The sequence below is a fragment of the Larus michahellis genome, chromosome Z (assembly GCF_964199755.1).
Source record: "Larus michahellis chromosome Z, bLarMic1.1, whole genome shotgun sequence".
NCBI lineage: Eukaryota > Metazoa > Chordata > Aves > Charadriiformes > Laridae > Larus > Larus michahellis.
The window spans coordinates 10,523,540-10,548,760 of record NC_133930.1 but is presented as its reverse complement, the minus strand read 5'-3'; the positions used below and the strand labels follow the sequence as shown (position 1 = coordinate 10,548,760).

The following is a 25,221-nucleotide window of genomic DNA, read 5'->3' as shown; positions in this document are numbered from 1 at the left end:
CAAGCCCCCCTCTCTATAGAGCAAAGGATCTCTGATGCAGTACAGCACCGGGGTTTCATCACAAGCTTTTTTATAAATCATTGCTCCTCAAGATAGGGCTCCCCCTTGTATGGTTGGGATTTCTTTGAACGTATGCTTGGACACTGTAACGCAGAGTGATGCTTTGTGCTCTGCTACAAAGGGATCTAAATCACTCTTTGATCTGATTGTTCCATTTTTTACCACCCCTCCGATATTTGTCTCATCAAAACGTTTTATCAGCAGTGATGTTCTGTTTATTTCTTCTTCATGGATGAAAACATAGATTAGCATTAGACCTAGTTATTAATGACTTTTGATATGCTTGCCTCAGATGCATCTGATCGCTGTGTTTTATTTCCTGCCTTTTTTTCCCCAGCAGCCTCTTTTAATTAATACAATGTAGTCATGGAAAACTCCTTACAGCTGTTAAAAAGTCACATAGCACAAACAGCATCCATAAACTAATACAGAGCAGGCCCATGTGCTCCAGGGTCTTCCTTTTTGATTGTGAGGGTACTCAGTGTCCATACAAATGTTCTTCAATGGTTCACAAATAAGACTCTCATATTCCTTTTTAGTTTTTTTCTCTGTGCTTATTTTGTTGATGCTTGTTTTCTGATTGCAATATTCCCTTACAGTAGCAACTTCACATATCACTTAGTGGGGCTTCATTCTGCCTGATATAACAAATATAATAAATTAAAATCACTGGCAACTAAGCAACCAATATGTTCTCATTCTGTGATTGTCTCCTTTATTTTCCTCAATATAAAGTAAGTGTTAATAGTTAGATATCACTAACTATTATATCAACTACCATCCATAATTGGCATCACCAGCATTTGCAAAATGCAACAGTCTTTCAACTTACAGTGCAAATATCCAAAACATCAATAAACAATAAATTCACCGCTAAAAAGAAATGCTCAGCCACCATGTTGGCCCAACACAGTTCTGAGACCTGTTACCAAAAAGTCAGAGTGAACCTCCTGGGTCTTTTACCACTGAAGATGTTTTTAATTTTATCAACTTCAGATCAGTGTTGGGCACGTGCCTCCGAACAGACACAGAGATGTTTTCGCAAAGCTGAGGTCTGTTGTAGCATTTTAGTGCTTTCTACAAATATAGGCCAAATAGTAAATTGAATCCAGACTGCAATATGAAGAGCTCTTTGAGGTGCATGGGCCACATTAATCTCTATCAGCCTTTTGTGGTATTGCAGTCAGAAAACTTCAGTACCTCTGCCGTGGGGTCCAGAAAGGCTGAAGCTCACAGCTGGAAACAGTCCAGCACACAGGCCATTATGTGACTGGGGAGCTGCCAGCTCCCCCCTCTTTCCAGCACAGTCCCCTCACATGAATCCCATGTGCACACAGCCTTATAGAGGACAAGGAATTTCATCTAAGCCATCTAAAATGCTTTTTCGCTCTCTGACAAGGTCTTCAATCTCTATTCTCAATATAAAAATAAACCCATGTAGCTTAGAGAAAGATTAGCAGGGAGCTTCCCTCACAGAAGTCTTCTGTCCCTGTTCTGGGAATATAATTTAAATATATAAACATATCCAAAGCCACCTGGAAGAGACTTTCTGTGAGCTGGTTCAGAGATCTGAATTTATTAGGCAGTATTCAATCCTCTTAGTGCTTTTACTTAAAGCTCTTTGGTCATTTATCAGAAATTACCAAATTTAATAGCAGGTTGTTATGTAAATTCAGTCCAGAGTGTCTTCCACATGCTGCACCACAACCTTTAAATCTACCACTGCAGAGAAGAAAATTATCCACATGCAAACACGTGTTACAATTTCTAACACTGACTCTCCTTAAGATCTCAGCCTATACTGTTAAATCAGTGTTTTCAGGCTTTTAGGGTTCTCCTTCTCAAACATACACTTCTGTCCTTGTCACAAGGATTGCCTGTCATCTCTAGGACTTTGCCCTCAGCCATGCCAGGAATTACACTGCATGCAATCTTCATTAAGTGGACTAAGTTTAGTCCTCAAACTCATGTTTTAAATAAAGTACTGTCTTGCATGGAGATGGACTAATAACTTTTTGAAATCTTTTTCAGTTCTATTTTCTATGACTCTCTAATGTAATGTAATGTAATGTAATGTAACTCCCTGTGAGTTTCAGAGAGCTGGCCTCCAAAGTTGTTTTTTCCATAGTTTGAGTGAGATCTCATAGAAAACTTGAAGGATTTATCTACATTTCAACACCAGATAAAGCATTATAGCTTCTAACAAGTAGTTAACATGAATTAATGATCACAGACCTTATCTGTATGCAGTGAGACCCCTTCAGTGTGAGGACCTCAGTCCTGCTGAATTATCTCCCCTATTACTTAGATCCCTAGACCTATGCAGAGGGTAAATGTCTTGTCAAAGCTGCCATCCCTCTTGTCAGGATGACTGATGAAATAACTGTGCTAACAAGAATAATATCTGTGTATTCCTTTGGCATTCAGTTAAGTACACCAGAATATTTGATTTTAAAACTATATGACATGGAATTAGCAGAGCACACACTAGCTGGATTAAAAACTCGTTCACTGCCAGAGCCTAAAGTAGAGCTGTAAACAGAAAGAGAAATGAACAGAGATGGTTTCCAGAGCAAATTCCCAGGCACCAGTTCTTAGTCCAGCACTGGCTAATATATTTAGTTTGATCTACATAATGATACAAAATGTTTGCTGAGAGAGCCTGAAGATGACACAACAGTGGGTGGCATGCATAAGAGAAAAACTAGGTGAGTACGCCTGGTTATGGCATTTGCACTCCAGAAGAATGTGGGTACATTGGAAAAAGGTTAGAGAAAGTTCACTAAAATAACGTAACAGATGGAAAATAAGTCTTGAGCATGGCTTGATGAGTTCAGCCTAAAGAAGAAAAAAATGAGAGAAGTCTTCATCAATTCATACGGGCACTTACACCATGTATGGAGAAGGGACTTGGTGGAAAGGCTTTTTAAGCTTGCTGCCAAGAGAATAATGAGATTCAATGGCTGAAAATTTAAGTTAGACAAATTCAGCCTTGAAATGACATACCATTTACCTGGGGGCAGACAAATTCAAAGTTGGAACAGTAGAGCAGGGAGGTGAACGACTCACCATCAGATGGAATTTTGACAAGAAAACTGAGCATCATTCTAAAACACATGCCTTGACACAGCTTTTAAGAAAAATCCTCCATCCAGCACATGAACGTAGGATGTGATGCAGCCCTGTTATCCATTACTTGCTTTCTTGACTCAAAGAAGAAGATTGCCCTCCCCATGCCCAGGACACCTGTAGGCTTGCCTTAGGAGAGTTATGATGACAGCTTATGCTTCAATGATCTGATTACTCTTCTGTCGGGATCAGGAAGGAATGTTTTCCTGGTACCCAACCCAGCTCCCAGATTTGTATTTTCTGCAAGTTTATCTTAATCAAGAGACTGTCCATAGCTGACGAGAATCTATGCAGCAGGGCAGGGCACAATTCTGCAGTGATACAGTAAGACCCTTCTGATGCCTGGCACACGTCTTGCTTACATGCTCGGGATCTTACACTGTATGTCAGAGAGCATCTGCCCTAAGTCAGACTGCCAAGACATTAATGTGTCAGTGGCTCTCTACAGCATCATGCAGTAAGAACCACAGCTGGAAATCATCAGGGTACAGGGTGCCTAATAAATTGCCTTCAAAAGAACCGTGGCCAGCAGACCCAGAGAGGTGATTCTCCCCCTCTACTCTGCTCTCGTGAGATCCCACCTGGAGTACTGCATCCAGCTCTGGACCCCTCAACACAAGAGGGACATGGACCTGTTGGAGCAGGTCCAGAGGAGGGCCACGAAAATGATCCGAGGGCTGGAGCACCTCTCCTGTGAAGACAGGCTGAGAGAGTTGGGGTTGTTCAGCCTGGAGAAGAGAAGGCTCCAGAGAGACCTTATAGCGGCCTTCCAGTACCTGAAGGGGGCCTACAGGAAAGCTGGGGAGGGACTGTTTGCAAGGGCATGTAGTGATATAGGATGAAGGGCAATGGGATGAAGTTCTTTACAATGAGGGTGGTGAGACACTGGCACAGGTTGCCCAGAGAGGTGGTGGAGGCCCCATCCGTGGACACATTCAAGGCCAGGCTGGATGAGGCTCTGAGCAATCTGATCTAGTTAAAGATGTCCCTGCTTACTGCAGGGGGGTTGGACTAGATGAGCTTTAAAGGTCCCTTCCAACCCAACACATTCTATGATTCTATAATTCCCTTGAAAGAACCTGGATACCGGATACCTTGGCCTCTCCAATCAGGAGAGGGCTCTCAGGCCCTGATCCTGATAGGGTCTTCAACTACCCAGACGTCTGCTGGAAAAATGACACAGTGAAATGCAAGCAGTCCAGGAAACTACTGGAGTGTGTTGAGGAAAATTCCTGGTACAGGTGATGGACAGCTCAACCAGAGGAGAGGCACTGCTGGACCCATTTTCACTAGTGTGGAAGAACTTATTGGAGAGGTTAAGATTGGAGTAGCCTGGGCTGCAGCAATCATTGCCTGGTAGAATTCTCAGTCTTGAGGGATATGGGATGGGTAACATGTAGAGTAAGACCCTAAACCTCAGAAAGGCAAACTTTCGACTGCTTAGGGTGCCATTGCATGTGATCCCTTGAGAAAATGCCCTCAGAGATAAAGGAGCGAACCAGAGCTGGGAGATACTTAAAGACATTTTTCTTAGGGCACAAAAGCTCTCAATTGTGATGAGCGAGAAGTCAGGCAGGGGAGGCAGGAGGCCACCTTGGCTAATTCAAAACCTCTTAGCCAAACTAAAACACAAAACCAAAATGCACAGGCAGTGGCGGCAGGGATATACATACTGGGGAGTTTATAGGTATATGACCCGAGAATGCAGGGAGGGGATCAGGAAAGCCAAGGCACAGCTGGAGATAAACTTGGCTAGGGACATAATAAATAACAAGAAGGGTTTCTTCAGGTACATAGGACAACAAAGGAAGATGAAAGAAATGGTACCCACCTAATGAGTGAAATGGGAGATCTGGCTACAACCGATATGAAGGTGGCCACGGTACTCAATGATGTTTTTAGCCCTGTCTTCACCAGCAAGTGCTCTAGCCACACCACCCAATTCACAGAATCCAAAGGCAGAGACTGGGAAAATGAAGTACTACATACCATAGGAGAAAATCAGGTTCGAGACTGTCTGAGGAACCTACATGTGCACAAGTCCATGGGACCTGATGAGATGCATCCAAGGGTCCTGAGGGAAATGGCAGATGAAGTTGCTAAACCAGTATATATCATATTCAAAAAGTCATGGCAGACTGGTGAAGTTCCCGCTAACTGGAAAAGGGGAAAAATAACGCTCATTTTTAAAAAGGTAAAAAAGGAAGACCCAGGGAATTACAGGGCAGTCAGTCTCACCACTGTGCCCCACAAGATCATGGAGCAGATCCTCCTGGAAACTATGCTAAGGCACATGGAGAATAAGGAGGTGACCGGTGACAGCCAGCATGGCTTCCCTAAGGGCAAATCATGCCTGACAAATTTGGTGGCCTTCTAAGACTGGGTTACAGCCTTGGTGGATAAGGGAAGAGAAACTGACAACAACTACCTGCACTTGTGCAAAGCATTTGATACTGTCCCACACAACATCCTTGTCTCTAAATTGAAGAGACATGGATTTGATGGATGGACCACTCGGTGGATAAGGAATTGGCTCAATGGTCACACTCCATGTTGTGGTCAACTATTTGATGCTCAGGTGGAGACCAGTGATGAGTGGTGTCCCTCAGGGGTCCGTATTGGGACCAGAAGTTTTTAACATCTTTGTCAGTGACATAGACAGTGGGATCGAGTGCACCTTCAGCAAGTTTGCTGACAACACCAAGCTGAGTGGTGCAGTCAACACACTGGAGGGAAGGGATGGCACCCAAAGGGACCTGGACAGGCTTTAGATGTGGGCCTGTGTAAACCTCATGAAGTTCAACCAGGCCAAGTGCAAGGTCCTGCACCTGGGTCGGAGCACCCCCAAACATGGAGACAGCCTGGGCAATGAATGGATTGAGAGCAGCCCTGCGGAGAAGGACTTGGGGGTATTGGTGCATATGAATATGAAACAGAAATGTGGGCTCGCAGCCCAGAAAGCCAACTGTACCCTGGGCTGCATCAAAAGAAGTGTGGCTAGCAGGTCAAGGGAGATGATTCTGTCCTTCTACTCTGCTCTCATGAGACCCCACCTGGTGGTTCAGCTCTAGGGCCCCCAGCATAAAAAAGACAAGGACCTGCTCAAGCGAGTCCAGAGGAGGCCCATGAAGATAAGCAGGGTACTGGAGCACCTCTCCTATAAGGACAGGCTGAGAGAGTTGTGGTTGTTCAGCCTGCAGAAGAGAAGACTCTGGGGAGACTTTCTAGCAGCCTTCCAGAACCTAAAGAGGGCCTACAGGAAAGATGGGGAGAGACTCTTTGTCAGGAAATCCAGTGACAGGATGAGGTGTAACAGTTTTAAACTGAAAGAGGATAGATTTAGATGAGATATTACGAAGAAATTCCTTACTGTGAGGGTGGTGAGACATTGGCACAGGTTGCCCAGAGAAGCTGTGGATGCCCCATCCCTGGAGGTGTTCAAGGCCAGGCTGGATGGAGCTTTGAGCAGCCTGGTCTAGTGGGAGGTGTCCCTGCCCATGGCAGGGGGTTGGAACAAGATGATCTTTAAGGTTCTTTCCAACCTAAACCATTCTATAAGTCTAAGATTTCTTACTTTTTCCTCTCAAATTCATACTTGGCAGAGAAATATTTTGCTAGAAAACAAAGCATTTGGGCTAGCAGAAGCCTTTGGGGCTTGGAACATGCTGTGTATGAACCAAAGTGGTGCACAATATGGAGATGATCTTAATTTTCATTAAATCTTTGGAGGGAATCACGGATTGGGAATTCTCTATTAATTATTTTTTCCACTGTTTGCTTTCTAGACAGAGGGGGCCCAGGTTTCTTGCGCAAAAAGAGGGAGAGGAAAATGGCATACCTCCAAACATATTCTCTCTGTCCCAGAAGGATGACTTTTACCCTCTAGAAGTGAGCTAGTTTTGTAACCAGTCATTTTCTTTATTCTAATCCCTAATTTAAATGCCTGATTCTTCAAATTCTCATCATGAATTATGGTGTGTAGTAATGACTGCTCCTTTCAGTTGTCTGTGCAGGATCAGATCCTAGCCAAGAAATTGTAAGGTAAAAGAAGCATGTTCCTTGACCCTGCCAATCTTATTGGACATTCATCTTGCTGTCTTGTTTTCACTACCCTTCCTGAAAGAATGTTTCTCAGTGTTCTTGAGGAGCTAGCTCCTTGAGGATCTCTACTTCATCCTTTAGTGCTAAGTGCTCATGGAGCATTGAGGATGAATGCATTCAATTGATTTGAAGAGTGGCAGAACTGTGAAGGATGAGACCACCAGCAGAGCAAGCAATGCCTACAAAGCACAGAGGTGGTCAGGAAACTGCAGTACCTTGCTGTTAAAGCCACTTGGCTCATTTTGTCCTCTCCCTGTTCCCTCCGAAGCACCCTGAGCATGTCCCATTTGGGAATATCCTTATTGCAATGACCATCCATCAGCCTCAATCAGTGGAGCACAGTAAATAAAAGACTGTCTATGTTCATTGGGCAGTGCATTTGAGAAATGGGAAAATACAAGACTGTTCTGTAAGTACACCTAGTCTGTGTTTACCTGACGTTATGTTGTAGGAGAGTACAATAAGAGCTGGCCAGTGGTCTCAGTGTTCAGCCATGACTCCTCAGCACCAGGGAGCCTCAGGACATCTATTAAATACCATCTCATCTCTGTGAAAGCACTGGCCCAGATTTTACACCAATTTAGTTCAGTCACAGAGCCATTACAACTCTTACTTTGGATGCAGTCACGCCAGTATAAGGACACTGTACTAGCATTCCTCGTGCTGATGTTACACAAGAAAGCTAGAGCAGTATAGGCATCTTTACATGGTCTGTTTCTGTCTACATGAGGCCCCGCTTCAGACCCAGCACTGTGAATAACTGAGTAGACACTTTTGCCAAAGTAAGTGTGAGTCCGTACTCCTCACCCATCATTTGTGACTGGCAAGTTACATCCACTGAGTGCAAAGAAACAGTAGGATAAAATATATTTGCTATACAAATACTGTTTTTCCCTCCTCACTTCATGTGCTGACAGATGGAGCTGCACACAAAAATTCATTTCTGAAGGCTGTCAGAGGCACACTTGCTTCTGGAACATGAACTAAGGTGATTGCTAAGACCTGAGTGTGGTGCTCCCATCATCAAGGCAGAACACAAGCTCAACACCCATCACAGCTTCTTTGAACCCTGCACTGCAGGCTGTCAGTCTAGCCAGCAACCCAGAAATCTCATTTATGCAAAAACAAAAACAGAAAGACAGCTCCTCCTGATGGGAATAAAAATTAATTCCAGCCAAGCAGCATAGATCCTGAATTGCAAATTACGATGACAATATTTCCTTGTTCAGAAGAGACCGTCTCATGCCAAAGAAATGCCATTAGCATCAGAATCCCCATCCAAATAAATCACTGGTGAAGACTCCAGAAATGTGATACAAAAGCAAGGGAGAGGCTAGGGGCCTCTCTGTAAAGAACTTGCCACACTGGAGTGAAATGGACCCATAGTAAACAAGGGACCCTTTGTTTCTAAAAGTATACTTCGGGCAATAGGACAAATGTATTACTTGTACCTTGGCAGTGCTCCCAAATGCATGCTGCACAAAAGACTGGTGATGTAATTATGGCCACCACAGATCCAAAGATCTGGGTTCTGCTCCTGGCTCTACCCCAGCCCCTGTGTTACTCCAGGACTATTTCCTCTGACCAGGATTCATCGCTCCTCACTTTTGTCCTATAACAGACAGGGATTTAGGCTACGTGCTCTGCCTGGGCTCATTCTACAGTCCACAGGGAGAAACCACCGCTTCCAGAGGGCTACTTCAGTTCCTCTCTTGGACACCCGGCTTACGGCAGAATGGATGGGCTCTGGATGCGCTGATCTCTCACTGCTGACTAAAGGGGAAGCTTAGGGCTGAGACTCATCCGGCTACAGCTGGATCAGGTAAACTATGCCCCTGTGTCTGCTATAAAAATGGGATAAGAAGTCTTCTGGATCCCTTGCCCACTTAGATGGCAAGCCACTGACTTAAGGCCTGCCTTCCTCTGCATCTGTGTATTGCCCTTGTCACAATGGACCCTGGCAAAACTAACACAAACAACAAATACTTCTGAACAACCCAGAAAGCACTAGTCAGGATCTTTCTTAGTGTAACAAGTTAGAAGAACTGTTTGAACAGTCTAAGTGGGGACATTACCATCCTTGAGCTTGTATCTCTTCTCCTGAGCCTGGGTAGCAGGCCAGTGGGAAGGCAGTGCCCAATTCCTACACTCTCTGAGCACAGGAGCTGTGAGTACAGTAAGATTTTCTGCTGATGTACAAGGCAAGGAATATCCTAAGCACTTCTCAACATGCTTTCTTTTGCAAAGGCTTATCCTAATCTTCTCTTTCAACTAGCTGCTGCCTACTGAATTAAAGACATAGTCGGGCCAATTTAGGCTTCTTGGCAAACTAACAGGAACATTTCTAGGACTCAGATGGAGTGAACTTCAAGAGGAAAATGTCATTTTAAGAGGAAAATGTAATGCTGCAATATTGCAAGCAGAACACAATTCTTACCAGTATAAATGAAGACAATCCATCTGGTTGCATTTCATGCATTTCACAGAGAAATACAGAAGAATGGGTATTTGGGACCACACCAAAGGTCCCTGTAGCCAAGTATCTTATCTCCAACAGTACTGAGTAGCACCTGGTTAAATACTATAAGAACCTCAGCAAATATAGGTCTATTTCCTTATACGTACTCAGAGCTTTCAGTAATTTACAGTTACGAATTTACTGAATTGGATGGTTTGTCCTTCCAACAGCAATCTGGCCCTCCATGAGTTTATCTAACCTGTATCTCTGTCCTCCAGATCACAAAGGAAGGAAGAAATATTCCACAATTTCATTACATATCATAATATTCTGTTTTAAATTTGTCTTAGTCCGGCTACTCAATAATTTCATAAGGTCTTCTCATTCTTGTGTTATATGGGCAATAATGAACACTTGACCCCTTTTCACTTTCCCCATACACTCATGAGTTCACAGACCCACAACAAGTCCCTCGCCCTAGTCTATTTAAAAGTCCTAGACTGTTTATATTCTCTGATCACGAGTCATTATATATATTTCTGTTCATCCTTGCTGCCCTTTTCTGGACCTTTTCCAACCCTTCCACAGCCTAACACATTCTTCTTCGGAGTTCACAGACAGAAGTGCACACAGTAAGCACGAGGCCAGTTTATCACATATCTTGTTTTGTTCTCTTTTTAGTTTTCTATTGTTGTTTATACTGCTGCTTTATATTTAGTTTTCTATTTTGTGTCCACTGTATTCAGAAGTTTCAGGTTTTTTCTTCTTTCATAGTGATTCCCATCAATTTTTGTTTTGCCTTTTTGAGTATTGCTGAGCACTACCAAGTGTTTGAAAAGAAAATGTACTTGAATTACTTCAAGATCACTTTCCTGAATAACAGGAATAGCAATCTCCGTGGAGCCCAGTGCTGAGCTATTTATCCCTCATGCACTATACTTCACAACGATGAATTTCCTTAGTCATTTTATCACAGCTGAGAGCCTTCATCGTTCATTCAAAAAAAAAGGTATTCCCTTAAAATAAATACCAAATTACTTGCCTTGGTAGTTCAGAATATTCACAACAGATTCTAACTTTCTCAGCACAAAGCACACTAGCAAAAATGTCCACCTGTACTTTTCAAGCACATACAGATAAATTGAAATGTCTGGTGGGCAAAAATGTCGCTACTGGTAAGGTCCTCTCTTTGGCTCCCCCACTCTCTATCCTCCACAAAGAATTCCTTAGTTTGGGGTATTTAGGGTAAAAATTTTAGTGTTTAATCGTGCCATCTGCAATTCTTAACCACTGTTTACATGTAACACAATGAGTGATCTTTATTTCAAGCCAGATGGAGAATTATTAGTGCCCTACAGAAGAGTCAGCTTTTTCTTAAATAAATAAAATACTAATACTCTGAGAAGGACGCCTCTTCTGCTAGAGACAGTGGGGAGATTGATTGCGTCAAAACGCCTAGTCCTTCTCACAAATCTAATGACTGTAGTGTGCCTGTTCTGTAGTTTGTCCTCTTCTTGCAGCAAGGAGAGGGCTCTGCTGCCTTTGCAATACTGCTCTTTTCTCAGACCCTCTCTGCTTTGTGTCAGACTTAATGGTAAGAACTGGGGGTAAGAACTCCTTTTGCAAGGAGCAGATGCCCTGGAGATGTCCAGGTGGGATACTGCTGTGATCTTCACAAGCTCTGAGGAAAAGCCAGAGACTTAAAATAGTTTGGGATTTCAGCTGTTCATCTGTATTCCCTTGTTAATTAACAACACCCATCTGATGTAAAGCTTAGGCTTTAAGGTCACTGTTCACTACCTGAGAATGCCAGCAATGTGATTCTACAGCAGCTACTAACAGTGGAAGAAGAGTAGGGTCCTGGCTAGTCCCAGAAGCACTTTCAGGGGACCTGAAAAGTTTATTGAGTAGACTGCTGAGAAAGTAACATTGAAGAGCCAACAGTACCTGGGTGAGAAAGACCCCAGGAAAACTTGCCTCACAACTGGTCTCCTCTCTTTGGGAATTTCCCTGGGAAGCAGTGGTCCTTGGAGGGAACTACCAGAATTCTGTTCTGTGCCTAAAAAGCTGTTCATGATAGTCAGCACTTCAGGTAGAGCTAGAAAGTAGAAGAGAGTGAGAGAACAGAAGAGAGAATGTTTATTCACAGTGACATTACTAGCCAATTAACACAGGAGCAAAGGGGGAGATGTTAAGACAAGAATTCAGAATACAGCAATCTTGTAAGCAACAAGAGATTGCGAAAAGAAGGAAATGCAAAGTTGCTGATACAGATTCCCATGTTGTTAAAAAAAAAGTATATAAACTGATCAGGTAGATGTAATGCACACAGCAAAACAACAACAACAAAGGTCAGAAAACATCAACCTGTTAGAATTCTTTTTCATTTCCTGAACATGAGAGCAGTAATACTGGATAGAGATTAATATGGAGTAATACACAACAACCCCTGAACCCTACGTTCGTTGCTTCTCAGAATTATCCCATGTCCAATCCCAGAGACCATAGCAGGGAAAGTGCCTTTTCACAATATCCAGGCCTGATGTGCCCTCATGGAAAGCTTGTCCTCTGAGAGGCCCCTGGAAGGTGTCTCCTAACAAGAAAGCAATGAGTTTACACTTCGAGAAGTCTCTCATGGTTGGCTTTTGGCAAAACATAACCTATCTGGTCTTTCAGCACTTAGAAAGGCAGGAAGAGAGAAATCAGAGCCCATCAAGTAAGACAAAAGGGATTAAGTGGTGCTTCTAGAGGCAAGTTCTTAACCAAAAGTAGAGTCAGCACTGCCACAAACCAAAAGCCCTGGCTAACGCTGCCTATGCCTATGCATTTCTGAATGTTTATGTCATGGAATGTAAAGGCCTAATCCCTATCTTGAGTTCAATTTCAACTTACTGCTTTCAAATTAGGTCAGTCTTTGCTATGAGATGCAATCCATGCTCAAGAGTATTATATGGTTTGATCTCAGTGCACCTGTTAATATTTTAAATTTCTCAATGATCCTTTTGCATTTGTTACTTACAAGAGCCATACCCCACTGCAAATAGGTCCTTGTACTTTGGATTCCTGTAATGAAATATATATATATAAGATTGCATTTATTATTAGCCATATAGTTCCATAGAAATGCACAGTTTCACACATTAATATCAGAGTCTGTTCTCACAGGACTGCATACAGTCTGAGAACTTGATCCTTTGAACATATGCACTAGTAAAGTTCATGTATGAGTAATTCTTCCAGACTTAAGATGCATAAAAAAATAAAACAACAGAAGACCACAGAAGCAGATGAAAAGGACAAAAAGGGCACAGACAGACATGATATCAATCTCTAGCACTTCTTGACTTATCCATTTCATAATCACAGAAAGTTTGCTTTTAAAAATGAGGTCTTTGAGGAAAGGAAAAAGGCAGGAATGTGTTGATTTTCATCTTTCAGGGGCAAGAATAAAGGAGTTTCTAAACCACAACAGAATAATACACAATAAACTTACTTATCCTACCTGTTATTAAATAATGAGGGATGCTTCAAGAGACAGCTATCAGTTCATGAATTCATGATCATTCCCACAGACCAGGAAGGGAAATTCCCTTCTGACCGAGATGGTGGACAGCATATTTGCTGAGGCATACCAACTGTGTGCAATTAGCCGTCTACTATGCCTTCTAAAGCCCCTTTATTTGAAAAAAAATTACCTTCTTTACAACTTCTGCTGTGTGTGGACAGTTACTGTAGGGTTTACATGGGACAAAGGTCAGTACCATTGCTGTCCCTGAGTTCACACAGCATAACCAATGGATAGCAATTCTGCAAAATGAATGTATGTGAAAATTGTCTAATGAGCGTTTTCTCTGACTTGCTATTATGAATCAATAAAATAAAACCACTTCTTCTTTCATTTCTCCTTTTTCACTTGGGCTAATAGCTAGGCATTCTAATGCTCTTGCTCTACCCACTCATTGCACTATCACTGCTAACAATGTGAGAGTAAAAATTAAATTAGAAAATATTATTACACAGGGCAATTTGGAGTCCTTCTTCCAATTTCAGGGCCATCTTTCCGTTATCATTTACTGGAGACAAGAATAACAGCAGCACAAACTACCTATAAAAGATGCCTTTACACCGAATTTTACATCTCATTTTACTGTTATTTTGTAATTCTCACACGACTGTATCCTTGATATTCTATTAAAGTATAATTACTGCAGTGTCTTGAAAAGACAGAAGACTGCAATCTTGCTCTGTCTCTCCATATATCCTCTCTGGCAAGACACAGATGTGTTCACTCTGCCCCACAAACAAGTGAGAGGAGGTCTAGCTGCAGGGGAGCACAAGGCAGGAGCTGAGTATGTATCTCTCATGCTCAGTGCATGAACCAAGCCATTTCTGGGGAGGATCAAGCACAGTAAAAAGTAAAAGGACTCATTCAGGTTGTAGATGAGTATTTTACATGGTAATAGCCATGGCGATAACATCTCAGAAAAAAAGAGTTGATTTGAAGCTATCAGTGATTGGTTTTTTGGACTGACCAGGTATAAATATGCAAAAGTGGACTGCAGGGCAAATGCCTACTAAACGCAACTGTGTAAGATCCCAGTACACAAATACCACTGTTGCCTGGGCAGTGATTGAATATGTACCAAGCATAAAGGTCTTGTCTGGTATCAGTGCCTCACAGTCTATGGCGCTACCTGTCTGGTACATGCAATGTTTGCATTTCCCTTTCTGTTGCTTTAATTCTACTCTGTTGATACTTGTCAAAAATATAGTTGCTACTCCTTCTCCTCCCCTGGGCTTTTCAGGATTGATTCCTACAGCATATTGCCCAAAGATATGACATATCTACCCGAGCTTTCCAGGAAGGGACTCTCCTTTGCTCTGCTAATGGCACTCACTTTGCCCTAGTGCTGCACAGACCCTGCTGTGCCATCATGTTTTGCTGCATGGCACAAGCCTGGCACATTCAGTCTTCCACAAGGTGCTTTGCATCCAGAAGCATCAGGCATATCTAGGTGCTGCCAAAGCAGCTGACTGTAACTATTGAAAACGGTGTTTTCAGAGAAACCAGCCCTGCCTTGTTAAGGTGCCGTGACATTCGAGTACCTCCACTCCCCTGCGAAACAGCCGAGAGTAAGTTTGTAATAAGACTTACCAGGAGATGGCAGTAACTGCAAGTCTCTTGGTTTTGTCATACTGGAACTTCCAGAGTGGGAGGAGGGTTCCTTGCTGGTCTCTGTATTCATCAGAGGCATCCTCAAAATATTTAAAATCTAAACAAAAAAAAAAAGTAATCAAGGAAAAGGTCCTGGTATATAACTCGGAAATAAATCAGCATGGTGTAGGGCCAGGGAAGCTTTAAAAAACAGTCTGTTATCCTCACAGCCTCTGCACAACCCAATTGTTATTATAAAAACTGTCTTAGTCCTTAAGTCTCAACTCCAAACCAGCACCTAAGCCATTTAAATGCATTTTATCAAGCACCAAGTCCTTACACAAAAAAATCTGATGATCTAAAAGCTGACAAAGGATGAACAAGAAAGCAGAAGCCTGGAGTGACCTCAGGCCACTCCCAGAGCTTGATGTGGACTTTTCAGGAGGGAGCTGAGCAGAGACAGCAAAATCCTTGCAAAATCACATTGAGAGCGAGTATGTCACCATGGCTAGGACCCGTATGCCAGCAGAGAGCTGCCTGGCACTGGTTGCTGTCACCAGCACCTGCATCCAGGAGGGAAGTACCTGCTGAGGGAGAGAAGTGCTGCGGGGAGGGCAATGTTGACCAGACCCACTGTCCCCAGACAGCTCAGAGCAAGGCTGATGTGGCATGCCCTTTGCATTCCCATGGTCTGCTGAACTGTTCGTCTTGTGTGAGTCAGCAGGTTCCGAGCCCTGTTCGTTTTAGCACTATTTCTCTTTTCTTTTCTTTTCTTTTTTCTTTTCTTTTCTTTTCTTTTCTTTTCTTTTCTTTTCTTTTCTTTTCTTTTCTTTTCTTTTCTTTTCTTTTCTTTTCTTTTCTTTTCTTTTCTTTTCTTTTCTTTTCTTTTCTTTTCTTTTCTTTTCTTTTCTTTTTTCTTTTCTTTTCTTTTCTTTTCTTTTCTTTTCTATTCCATTCCACTCTATTCCATTCCACTCTATTCCATTCCATTCTATTCCATTCCATTCTATTCCATTCCATTCTATTCCATTCCATTCTATTCCATTCTATTCTACCCTGTCCTGTCCTTGCTATGGTTGTGGCCACTCAAAGCAGGACATCTGGCTTGAGTTAGAAGCATCTCCCAGCAGGACTGTACCTTGTGCAATGTCGTCAAATGTGTTCTGATTCACCATCCGCTCCATTATTTTAGCAGCCTTTGAGATCTTGGTTATATCATCACTCTGTTGAAAAGAAAAACAAGGAAGAGAAAATGTATTTCCTATCTGTTTACAAGTCCTTCAGACCTTGTGTGACTGAAAAACTTCAGTTCTTTGATCTTGAATACAGGATAATTTGAAGCTCCTCACACCAGCACCTAATGATAAGGGCACTTGAATGAAGGCAATGACTTTATTACTAAATTTAGCAAGATGCCATCCATAGCTGAGTTGCAGTAACTTCAGTGTTTGATCATGATTTAGCTCAACTGGAAGCTACTTAGCTGAGAAGGCTTTTAGAGTCTTGTCTTCCTCAACCCATTCAAACTACCTCATGATGGGATGCGCTAAAAGCACACACATGAACCTTCCCCCCGTCTCACTTGTTAATAGTTCATTAGCTCCAGTAATGAAATCATAGATGCTTGATCATGCATGAGCATTCTCTTGTCCCTACTTGGAGAGCTTTAAGGTCTCATGTGTTAAGTAAAGACTGCAGGATTTAGGAGTCCTTCAGTCAAACACTGGGTAATTTCAACTTAATGCCTTCACAGATCCATAAGCTCATACAATATATAACCAACATGCAAAGGACAATTTGCTGTCCATCTCTTGTAGCAACTGTTTTGATACTGTGGAAAATCTCATCCTCTTGCCCAGGGAACACAACAAGTGGGCAAGCCTACGTATGTGAAGGTATACAGATATACCTGCAGGTATGCAAGTATTGGAATCTTGTTGGGGAGTGGCATCTTGCAAGGCCAGCAGTCCCTAGGTAACTGTATCAGTAATATCACATAAGGCTGAGATTGCCTAGGAAACTATACCAAAATCAGCAAACTTCGGTATGCACATAGCAAAAATGTGACCAATGGGGAAAAAGTAATTAGAGGCAGGAAGGAGACAAGAGTGGAGAAGGGAAGAAATCCAGGTGGATGGGGGAAGAAGCAGCATGGACAAATGGAGAAAAGAGAACATAACGGTGGCTGTTTAACTGCCTGCAGGTGGCTGGTTGGTGTGCTTGTCTGACAGAGCCCCGTGCGTGATCACCACAGTCTTATAATCATCTTCTTACTAAAATCCATTCCTAACTATTTTTTGTGTGACTATATTCTCCATCCTCTGTGCGTATGTGCAATCACTAGCAAAATCCAAACTGGATTAACCGGCAAGTAGGACAAGAAGCCTGGGTGTGAGCAACTGGAAGGACAGGGCTTAAAAGTCCCCAGACTGCGCTGGGCCATGAGGGTGATGCCAGCACGGCTCTGTGCAATCATGTGAGAATGCCAAGGAATATGCAAAGTGCTCTGAGAGCATGCTGCTCCAAGGACCTGAATCTCCATCTACTACTGCTTTTACAAAGCCTTTCATCTTCAAACCCCTGCTAGGGACTGATGGCTCACAGCACAGCACAATTTCCTCCACAGTGATGACATTGAAAAGAAACTTGTCATCCTTGACATAGCTCAGAGAGCGCACCGAACATGAAAAAAAAAAGTGAGATGACTTGCCAAAACTACACCACACAGTCATAGTCAGAACCAAGAATGTGACTTCAGATTATGTGTGTCCCAGTCCTCTGCTTCTTAGTCTCTGCACAGACTCAGGGGAGACTGAGGGTCTTGATTCAAAGAGCATGAAACTCAAAGGACTACATAAGGATGACAGGATAAAGGAGAAAAAAAAAAAGGAAATTCTATAACTTGCAACACGTTTTATAAATCCATAGTTTGCCTACTCCTTCAGTAAAGTGTGAAGTCATCTTCTCCCATCTCTGAAAGGATGAAATAGAACGTGGAACCAAGTTCTGGAATGGTTTCTGTACCAGGAAAAATTGAGTAGGCTGTGACTTGCCAGTCTGGAGAAGAGATGGCTTGGGAAGACATGAGACAGGTCTATGAAATCCTAAATGGCCCAGATAAGATGGACAGGGACTGACTGTTCACTGCCTCTTCTAAATACAAAAAGTAGGGGTGTTAAGTGAAGCTAGTGAAAGTCAAGTTCAAAATAAACAAAAGGAGGTCACTCTTACAGAAGGATGACACATCTACGCAACTCTTTGTCAAAGGGTGTTATAGATGCAAGAATTTTACATGGCTTCAAGGAAGACTGAACAAGTACTTCCATCTATGTGCCAAAGCACACCACACTTAGGAAATAGCTGAAAATAGTTGAAGGCTGGAAAAATATTTGGGACTGCGAGATACTCTTGCTGTGTTCTTACCCTTCCTTCCACACTCACTTGTGCTTAGAGCCTTGATCTGAACCAGTGTGGCCACTCTCATGTTCTTCAGGTTTTCCCTGGGTCTGTGGGAGGACTTCTTGAAAACAGCACAGAGAATTTACTGTCACATTCAGAACTTAAGAAAGTGCAGGAAAAGACGTTTTCAAATTTTAACACAGTATGTCATTCCCTAGGTATTAGGAATTCATAGGTATTAAGAGAAATTAAAGAGGGAGACAAAGAGGATGCTCTAAACTTCTCAAGTAGAAATCAATACTCTCAGTTCCTGGTATTTCTCTCTTTTGACTTTAAGTTGCCGCTATTGGTTCTGCCACAATAAGACCTGTCTCTCTCTAAAAAACTTCCTAAAAAAAAGCAATTCACTTTGCTAACTCTTGTCCAGCAATATTGGCATCATGACTATAAAAATGTCATTGATTGCCACCAGCATATTGCTCTGAGTAAGCTTAATTGACAAATATTGAATGTTGAAAAGCTTACAATTTGATTTAGAAAAAGAGAAACACAATAAACACTTTTCTCTCCAACATTGTAGAAGGCATAGTTATGAGGTATGAAGAACAGATCTGGAGTCCTGCTGGTTCATCAGGTGCGTTAGCTTCCCTTCACCTAGTATGCAGGCAAAAAAATTCTCTTCTGTTTTAACATGCACTTGCTAGTGGAAGGAGCTGGGGAAGAGTGGCAGTGCTGTACCCTACAGACAAGGGCAAGATGATGGCTTTTGTTCTCTTACACATACAAGGAAACTTGAACTGCAAGCATTCTGAATTTCCAACCTGAGATATCATTTTGGACTGAAGATCAGAAGATAAGGCTTACTTTATTTGTTCTCAAACCTGAATGCTATGTCCTGCTCATCTATGATGACACCAACCTGAGCGGTGTGGTTGATGGTCTAGTGGAAAAGGGATGGCACCCAGAGGGACCTGGACAGGCTTTAGATGTGGGCCTGTGTAAACCTCATGAAGTTCAACCAGGCCAAGTGCAAGGTCCTGCACCTGGGTCGGAGCACCCCCAAACATGGAGACAGCCTGGGCAATGAATGGATTGAGAGCAGCCCTGCGGAGAAGGACTTGGGGGTATTGGTGCATAGAAAACTGAATATGAGACAGAAATGTGGGCTCACAGCCCAGAAAGCCAACTGTACCCTGGGCTGCATCAAAAGAAGTGTGGCCAGCAGGTCAAGGGAGATGATTCTGCCCCTCTACTCCACTCTCATGAGACCCCACCTGGAGCACTGTGGTTCAGCCCTAGGGCCCCCAGCATAAAAAAGACAAGGATCTGCTCCTTGAGTCCAGAGGAGGGCCACAAAGATGATCAGAGGGCTGGAGCACCTCTCCTATGAGGACAGGCTGAGAGAGTTGCGGTTGTTCAGCCTGGAGACGAGAAGACTCTGGGGAGACTTTCTATCAGCTTTCCAGTACTTAAAGAGGGCCTACAGGAAAGATGGGAAGAGACTCTTTATCAGGGATACTATTGATAGACAAGGTGTAACGGTTTTAAACTGAAAGAGAGAAGATTTAGATAAGATATCAGGAAAAATTCTTTACTGTGACGGTGGTGAAGCACCGGAACAGGTTGCCCAGAGAAGCTGTGGATGCCCCATGCCTGGAAATACTCAAGGCCAGGCTGGATGGGGCTTTGAGCAGCCTGGTCTAGTAAGAGGTGCTGGAACGAGATGATCTTTAAGGTTCCTTCCAACCCAAACTATTCTATGATTCTATAGTTTTCATTTTTATTTTTTTTTCTCATTGGAAAGTATGTTTTAAACAAAAAAACTTCTGTAAATACAGAAACAATATATTATTTAATGGAATTTTTCCTGCAATGCAGGAAGCTCTCCAGATTAACTGAAAGAGCTTTAAGTCAGCTTTCCTGTTAGGTAGCTATACTGTTAGCTATGCAGCCATGAATAACTACATTTTTGGCATTAAAATGGATCAGAGCAAGTTATTTTCTCATTGGATCCTGTCATATTTCTGGTTTGATTTATTCCGTATGTTACTGAAATAAATCTTAGGTGGAAGTGATAGGCCTAATTTATCTTATTATTTTTAAAAGATCTGTTTCAACCTCATTTTTTTTGTTGTAGGCCAACCCTAGGCTGGCTAGCCAAATGTAATGAGAGCTCATCAGCTAACAAATTTGTGTAGTTTATTTCTGTGCACAAATTATTTTCAGAACAGCAATAACGCTAATTGAATTATATGGAAGATGGACAATGGGCAAGCACTTTGAAAATAAATGTCTTAGTCTTGCTCTACTATTTGTTAAGACTAATTGCTTCACATTTGCCCCTCAGCAGCTGGCCAGTTGCAATGTGTAACTCCAATAGACTGAAACATGAAAATGAACTGAAACATGAAACATCTAGAAGACAAATTCCACCCTAAAAACAGTGTTGTAACTACTCATGCCTCTGGCAATACATATACTGTGACTAGGAGAACTCCTGGCTCGCAAAGAAAAAAGCATGATACAGTGGTGTTGTCATCTGTTGCCCAACCATGACCTTTATGCACTGCAAACGCCTACTGCAAATCCCAAATAAAGTCCCTAGGTTGAATCCTGTCAAGTAGTTATTAATTTCCAGAATTTACTCATCTTTTCATTTTCGTCGTTCACTTTTAATTCTGATACACTGTAAACAGCCGATTGAACACAAGGGAGTCCATAACAACTCATCTACTCCTAGGGATGACCAGGAACAGGTGAACAATAATGTGAAGGTTAGTTACATTCAAATTTCAGCTGTTATTTCAAAAATAACTGTGGTCATCCAAGAGCTTCCAAATGGTAATTATGACCCTGTGGGCTGGGCTATCTCACTGGGCATAAATCAGAAAGGAGTAATGCTGTATCACCTCACATGATCCAGGAACACACATTTCTCTGTTAAATATAAATATTCTTTGGACTTTTTAAGAAACTATTCAACTGCTTCTTCTTCAGAGGAGATTAGATACTGTTCCAGTGCAGTAACTTCCAGTTTTAACATATTCCTAACAGGTTCACATCCATCTGCATTTCTGTTGATGCTATCCTTTGCCTTATTAATTCTTCACCCGCTATATTATCTGCTTCAGATTCCCTCTGTGCCTTTGCATTACCAGGTAAATATGCTAAGACTTTTTTAGTCTTTTCTTGTATTCAAGGTTTTCTTTTCTTATGTTCATTTTCATATGTATGCAGATTTGTAATCTATCATCTCTGAAAAGGGGTGATCAAGATCATATATCCCTGTACTACTCCAGTTAAGATATCAACCTGCTTTACATAACAGAAATAGTATTTCTGTGCTATCCCTTACACAATAGATTCCAGCAATGTGCTTGTCTTCTCATAGCCATATCACAACTCACTAACTGATACAGTCATGTTTCTCCCTGTCATTCCAAACTGTAAGCCCTCACCTTCTCAAATATTTTTTAATAGTCCAACACGCAGTCTTCCTCTACACTAGTTCCTCCCAATCTGTACAAATAACAACTTATATGGTTTACCTAATCATTTTCAAAAGGCACTATAGCAATCTCTTTACAGAATTTCAGCTAATTACCTTTACTATACTTGTTAAGGGAAATCACAACTTTTCTTTTATCAAAGAAAGAGATTAGATTATTTGGACACAGCCTACCTTTGGTAAACACGTGCTATTTTATTCCATTTCATATTTATTCCCAGTTCTCTATTCTTTCCTGACATATTAATTCTATTACTTCATGTAGTGTTAAAGGTCAGACTAATGGAACCATTTTTATCCCTCTTACATATATCCCTGTTATACTCCAATTACATACCTCCACCCCTCTTTTGATAGATTCATTAAAAATCCTTACTATCAGACTGGTGATTTCATGCCTTGTCGTCTCAGGGTGAGAGGAGATAGCTTGCATTAACTTAACTGCATTAAGCTTTTTGCATTTTGCTTCTGCTTCAGACACTGTCATTTATAAACTAGTGCAACAACATGGGGAGGGGTCATACTGGATCAGACCAAGACCATCTCTGGGCCAGGATCCTCTCTGTAATCAGAGCCATAAACAGATGGCTCAGGAACACTAAGAACAGGACAAGCAGATACAACACTTCTGCCTGTTTCTCTCTGCTTCCAACTATTTTCAGCTCAGAAAATTTCCTGTCATTCCTCTTTGGTATTCTGTGTTCTCCGTGTTCTGTTTGCTGCCTTTGTTGAAAACTGAGGAAAAGTTTCAAACGTTGTATCACTGCTCTCGGATGTAGCACATCCTCTTCTCTCTAGATCCATTTGAGTGATGGACATATTGAGAGATTTCCAAGAGTCCCTCATCACAGTCTGCAGTCAAATACTTTGTCATTCTGTCTTTTACTCACTCATATTCTTCTTTATATCATTCTCACCCTTCCTTCTGCTGGAATCCCTCTTTACCTTCATTCCTTTTATGTTGTCTGCCTCTCTTCTGCTTTACCAAACCACGTCTTCCTTGCTTCTTCTCCTCATTCTTCAGTGCAGCGAATGGCTTCATTCTATTTCTTTTCCCCTAGCAAGGGCCTTCTACTTCACTGTCAAGGTTTCTTTCCCATTTCATCTTGTCTCTTCTCATCTTGTCTCATCTCTGCCTTTGGCCACATTCTTCCATGGAACATGTTCTTCCTCTCCCAGTCATCTGTTCTCCTGACCTCTTATTCAGTACCAGTACTGTTTTCTCTCTCTTTTCATCTGTTATGTTTTCAAATTCTCATCTGACACCTATCATCATCTCCAGCTGCAGCTGTAGTTCTTGGATCTTCTCTTTCATGATCTCCTACCATAGCAAAACCTTCTGGCAGAGATCCACCTCCAGTAATATCCACTCATTTTCTCCTCTTCTTCCCTTTGTGTTAAATCTAGTGCTATCTCAGTAGCTATCAATCACAGTTTTTTTCTTCCTAATACCTAGCCTGACAGAAATAATGGTGGAAATCAATTGCTGCTTCTAGCCATTGCATCCTTGATCCAGATCAGCCACATCTCCTTCATGATCTTCCACAGTTCCCCTTCAGCAATGATCAAAGGCAAGATGGCCTCAGAAAGTGTTTAGCTGGAAAAATTCTGTTTCAATTACCCCATGCAGTTCACAGTATGTAACCTATGAGTTGGAAGCTCCGCAAAATCCATGTCTCCATTTGCTGACTTCGTACCAGAGGTACAGATGCAGATGTCACCAACCTTAAATTTCCATAGACCTATACATGATCAGATGTTATGCCTGTAATAAGTAATGCCTGATTGTAGTCTTGGATTACTTCAGGTTGCATGTTTCCAGTTAATGACTGGAAAATACACCAGGTTTTCATACACTTCAAGCTGACCCATCAGCTTCACAGTGTCTCTCAATTTGTGAGACTGGATCTGCATAAAGATTTCCCTTTCACTTTTTCAGTGTATTGACTTTCTGGCTTCCCTGCAGTCTCTCTGGGAAGTGCTAAGAGTGAAAAGCAAAGCAACAAAGGAAGGGATCAAGGGTGCCTGGATTTCAGCTTCCCACTGTTGTCAGTGGAGCATGCAGCAGGTTTTTTACAATATGGTTTCATTGGTAGAATTTTTATTTCATTTTTATTTTCAGCTTTTAGCAGACCACCCCATAATTGTATCATTGACTTCAGGCTTAATTCACAAAAATGTACTCAGGTGAAAGGTTTATCAGTTTTAGAAAGGACTGTGAATTCCAATGGCACAATTCACAGGAAGAAGCCTGTCAGAACATGTTCCTGGTCTGTTTATAGTATAAGGGTTTTGATGGCACAGTGCTGCTGGGTAGCTAAACCAGCCAAATCCTCTACAGTTGACCAGCCATATGGTACAAAAGTGCTAATGCCACTTTCAGGAGACATCAGCTTCTATTACATAGTTATATCTTACATTGATATAGATCTACACCTACTATAGGGGCAAGCTAAGAATTGACTTCCATGTTTCTATATTACAGTTCTCATTGCATTTTTCTCCAGTCATTACAGAAATTATTTCAGTTTGCCTTCTAAATAGCTTAACTTAGACTGAGGGGGAAAACTACCACTCACAATTCTGTATAGATCAAAATCTGTGAAACCCTAATATAAACTTCCTGAACGCCCTGAAAACATTCTGGAACATGGAAAAAATCTATCAGGGTTGCCTTATGGCATTCTCAGTGCCTAAAGTGGGATGAGATTTTTAAGATGGGTATATTGTCACTTTAGGTTAATGGACTGTGGCATCCCTGCAAGGCCTTCCTTGGGTACTCCTCACAGAGCAGCCTGGATTAGGAGCCAGTATCACCCTCACAGCAAGACCACAACTGCAGCTTGGAGCTTGGCAGGAGTTATGATACTTGCTACTCTGAGAAGCCAGACTAATGGAGGTTACTCCAGTTCAGCTGCCCTTGCCATTCACTCTGCTACTACATAAGACTCAGAGTGGCTGATGAACTCTTGGGATGATCACATCACCATGACTGAGGTATCACCATGCTGTGTAATTACTGACCATAGCATAGGACTTCAAACACTGGAGAGAGACACTTCTGTCACTTTCCAACTGTATGAATAAATGATGCACCAAAGACCCCCCGCAAATTAGGTCAAGTGTCCCAGAATCCTTATGCAATTTTAAGTACGTAGGCTTTGATTTCAACTATTATTAACTTTTATATAAATTATACACCATTTATGTGTATATAACTAGAAAATATATAAATTAAAATTCTATAACATTATCATTAAAATAATAAAAATAGAGATATGTGTTTCAGTACAGTGCTTTAGTAACATTTTGAAAGAATCCTAAATTTCCACCAATCCTCAATTGGCATCATATGGGTTTCACCTTTCTCAAAGCAGGAGGAAGGTCTTTGCTCATGACCTAGTGGGGCTC

The 25,221-nt window shown here is 41.9% G+C and overlaps 1 protein-coding gene across 2 annotated transcripts in view; it reads right to left on the bottom strand.

Moving 5' to 3' along the window:
• Positions 1-25,221, bottom strand: part of DNAI1 (dynein axonemal intermediate chain 1) — a 161,139-nt gene that overhangs the window by 107,656 nt on the left and 28,262 nt on the right. For both annotated transcript variants that reach the window (XM_074570570.1, XM_074570571.1), the window contains 3 exons: positions 16,042-16,126; positions 14,904-15,021; positions 12,768-12,811 (listed from right to left, as the gene is read on the bottom strand). In XM_074570570.1, the coding sequence (XP_074426671.1) occupies positions 12,768-12,811; positions 14,904-15,021; positions 16,042-16,126 (247 nt within the window). The remainder of the gene's footprint in view (positions 1-12,767; positions 12,812-14,903; positions 15,022-16,041; positions 16,127-25,221) is intronic.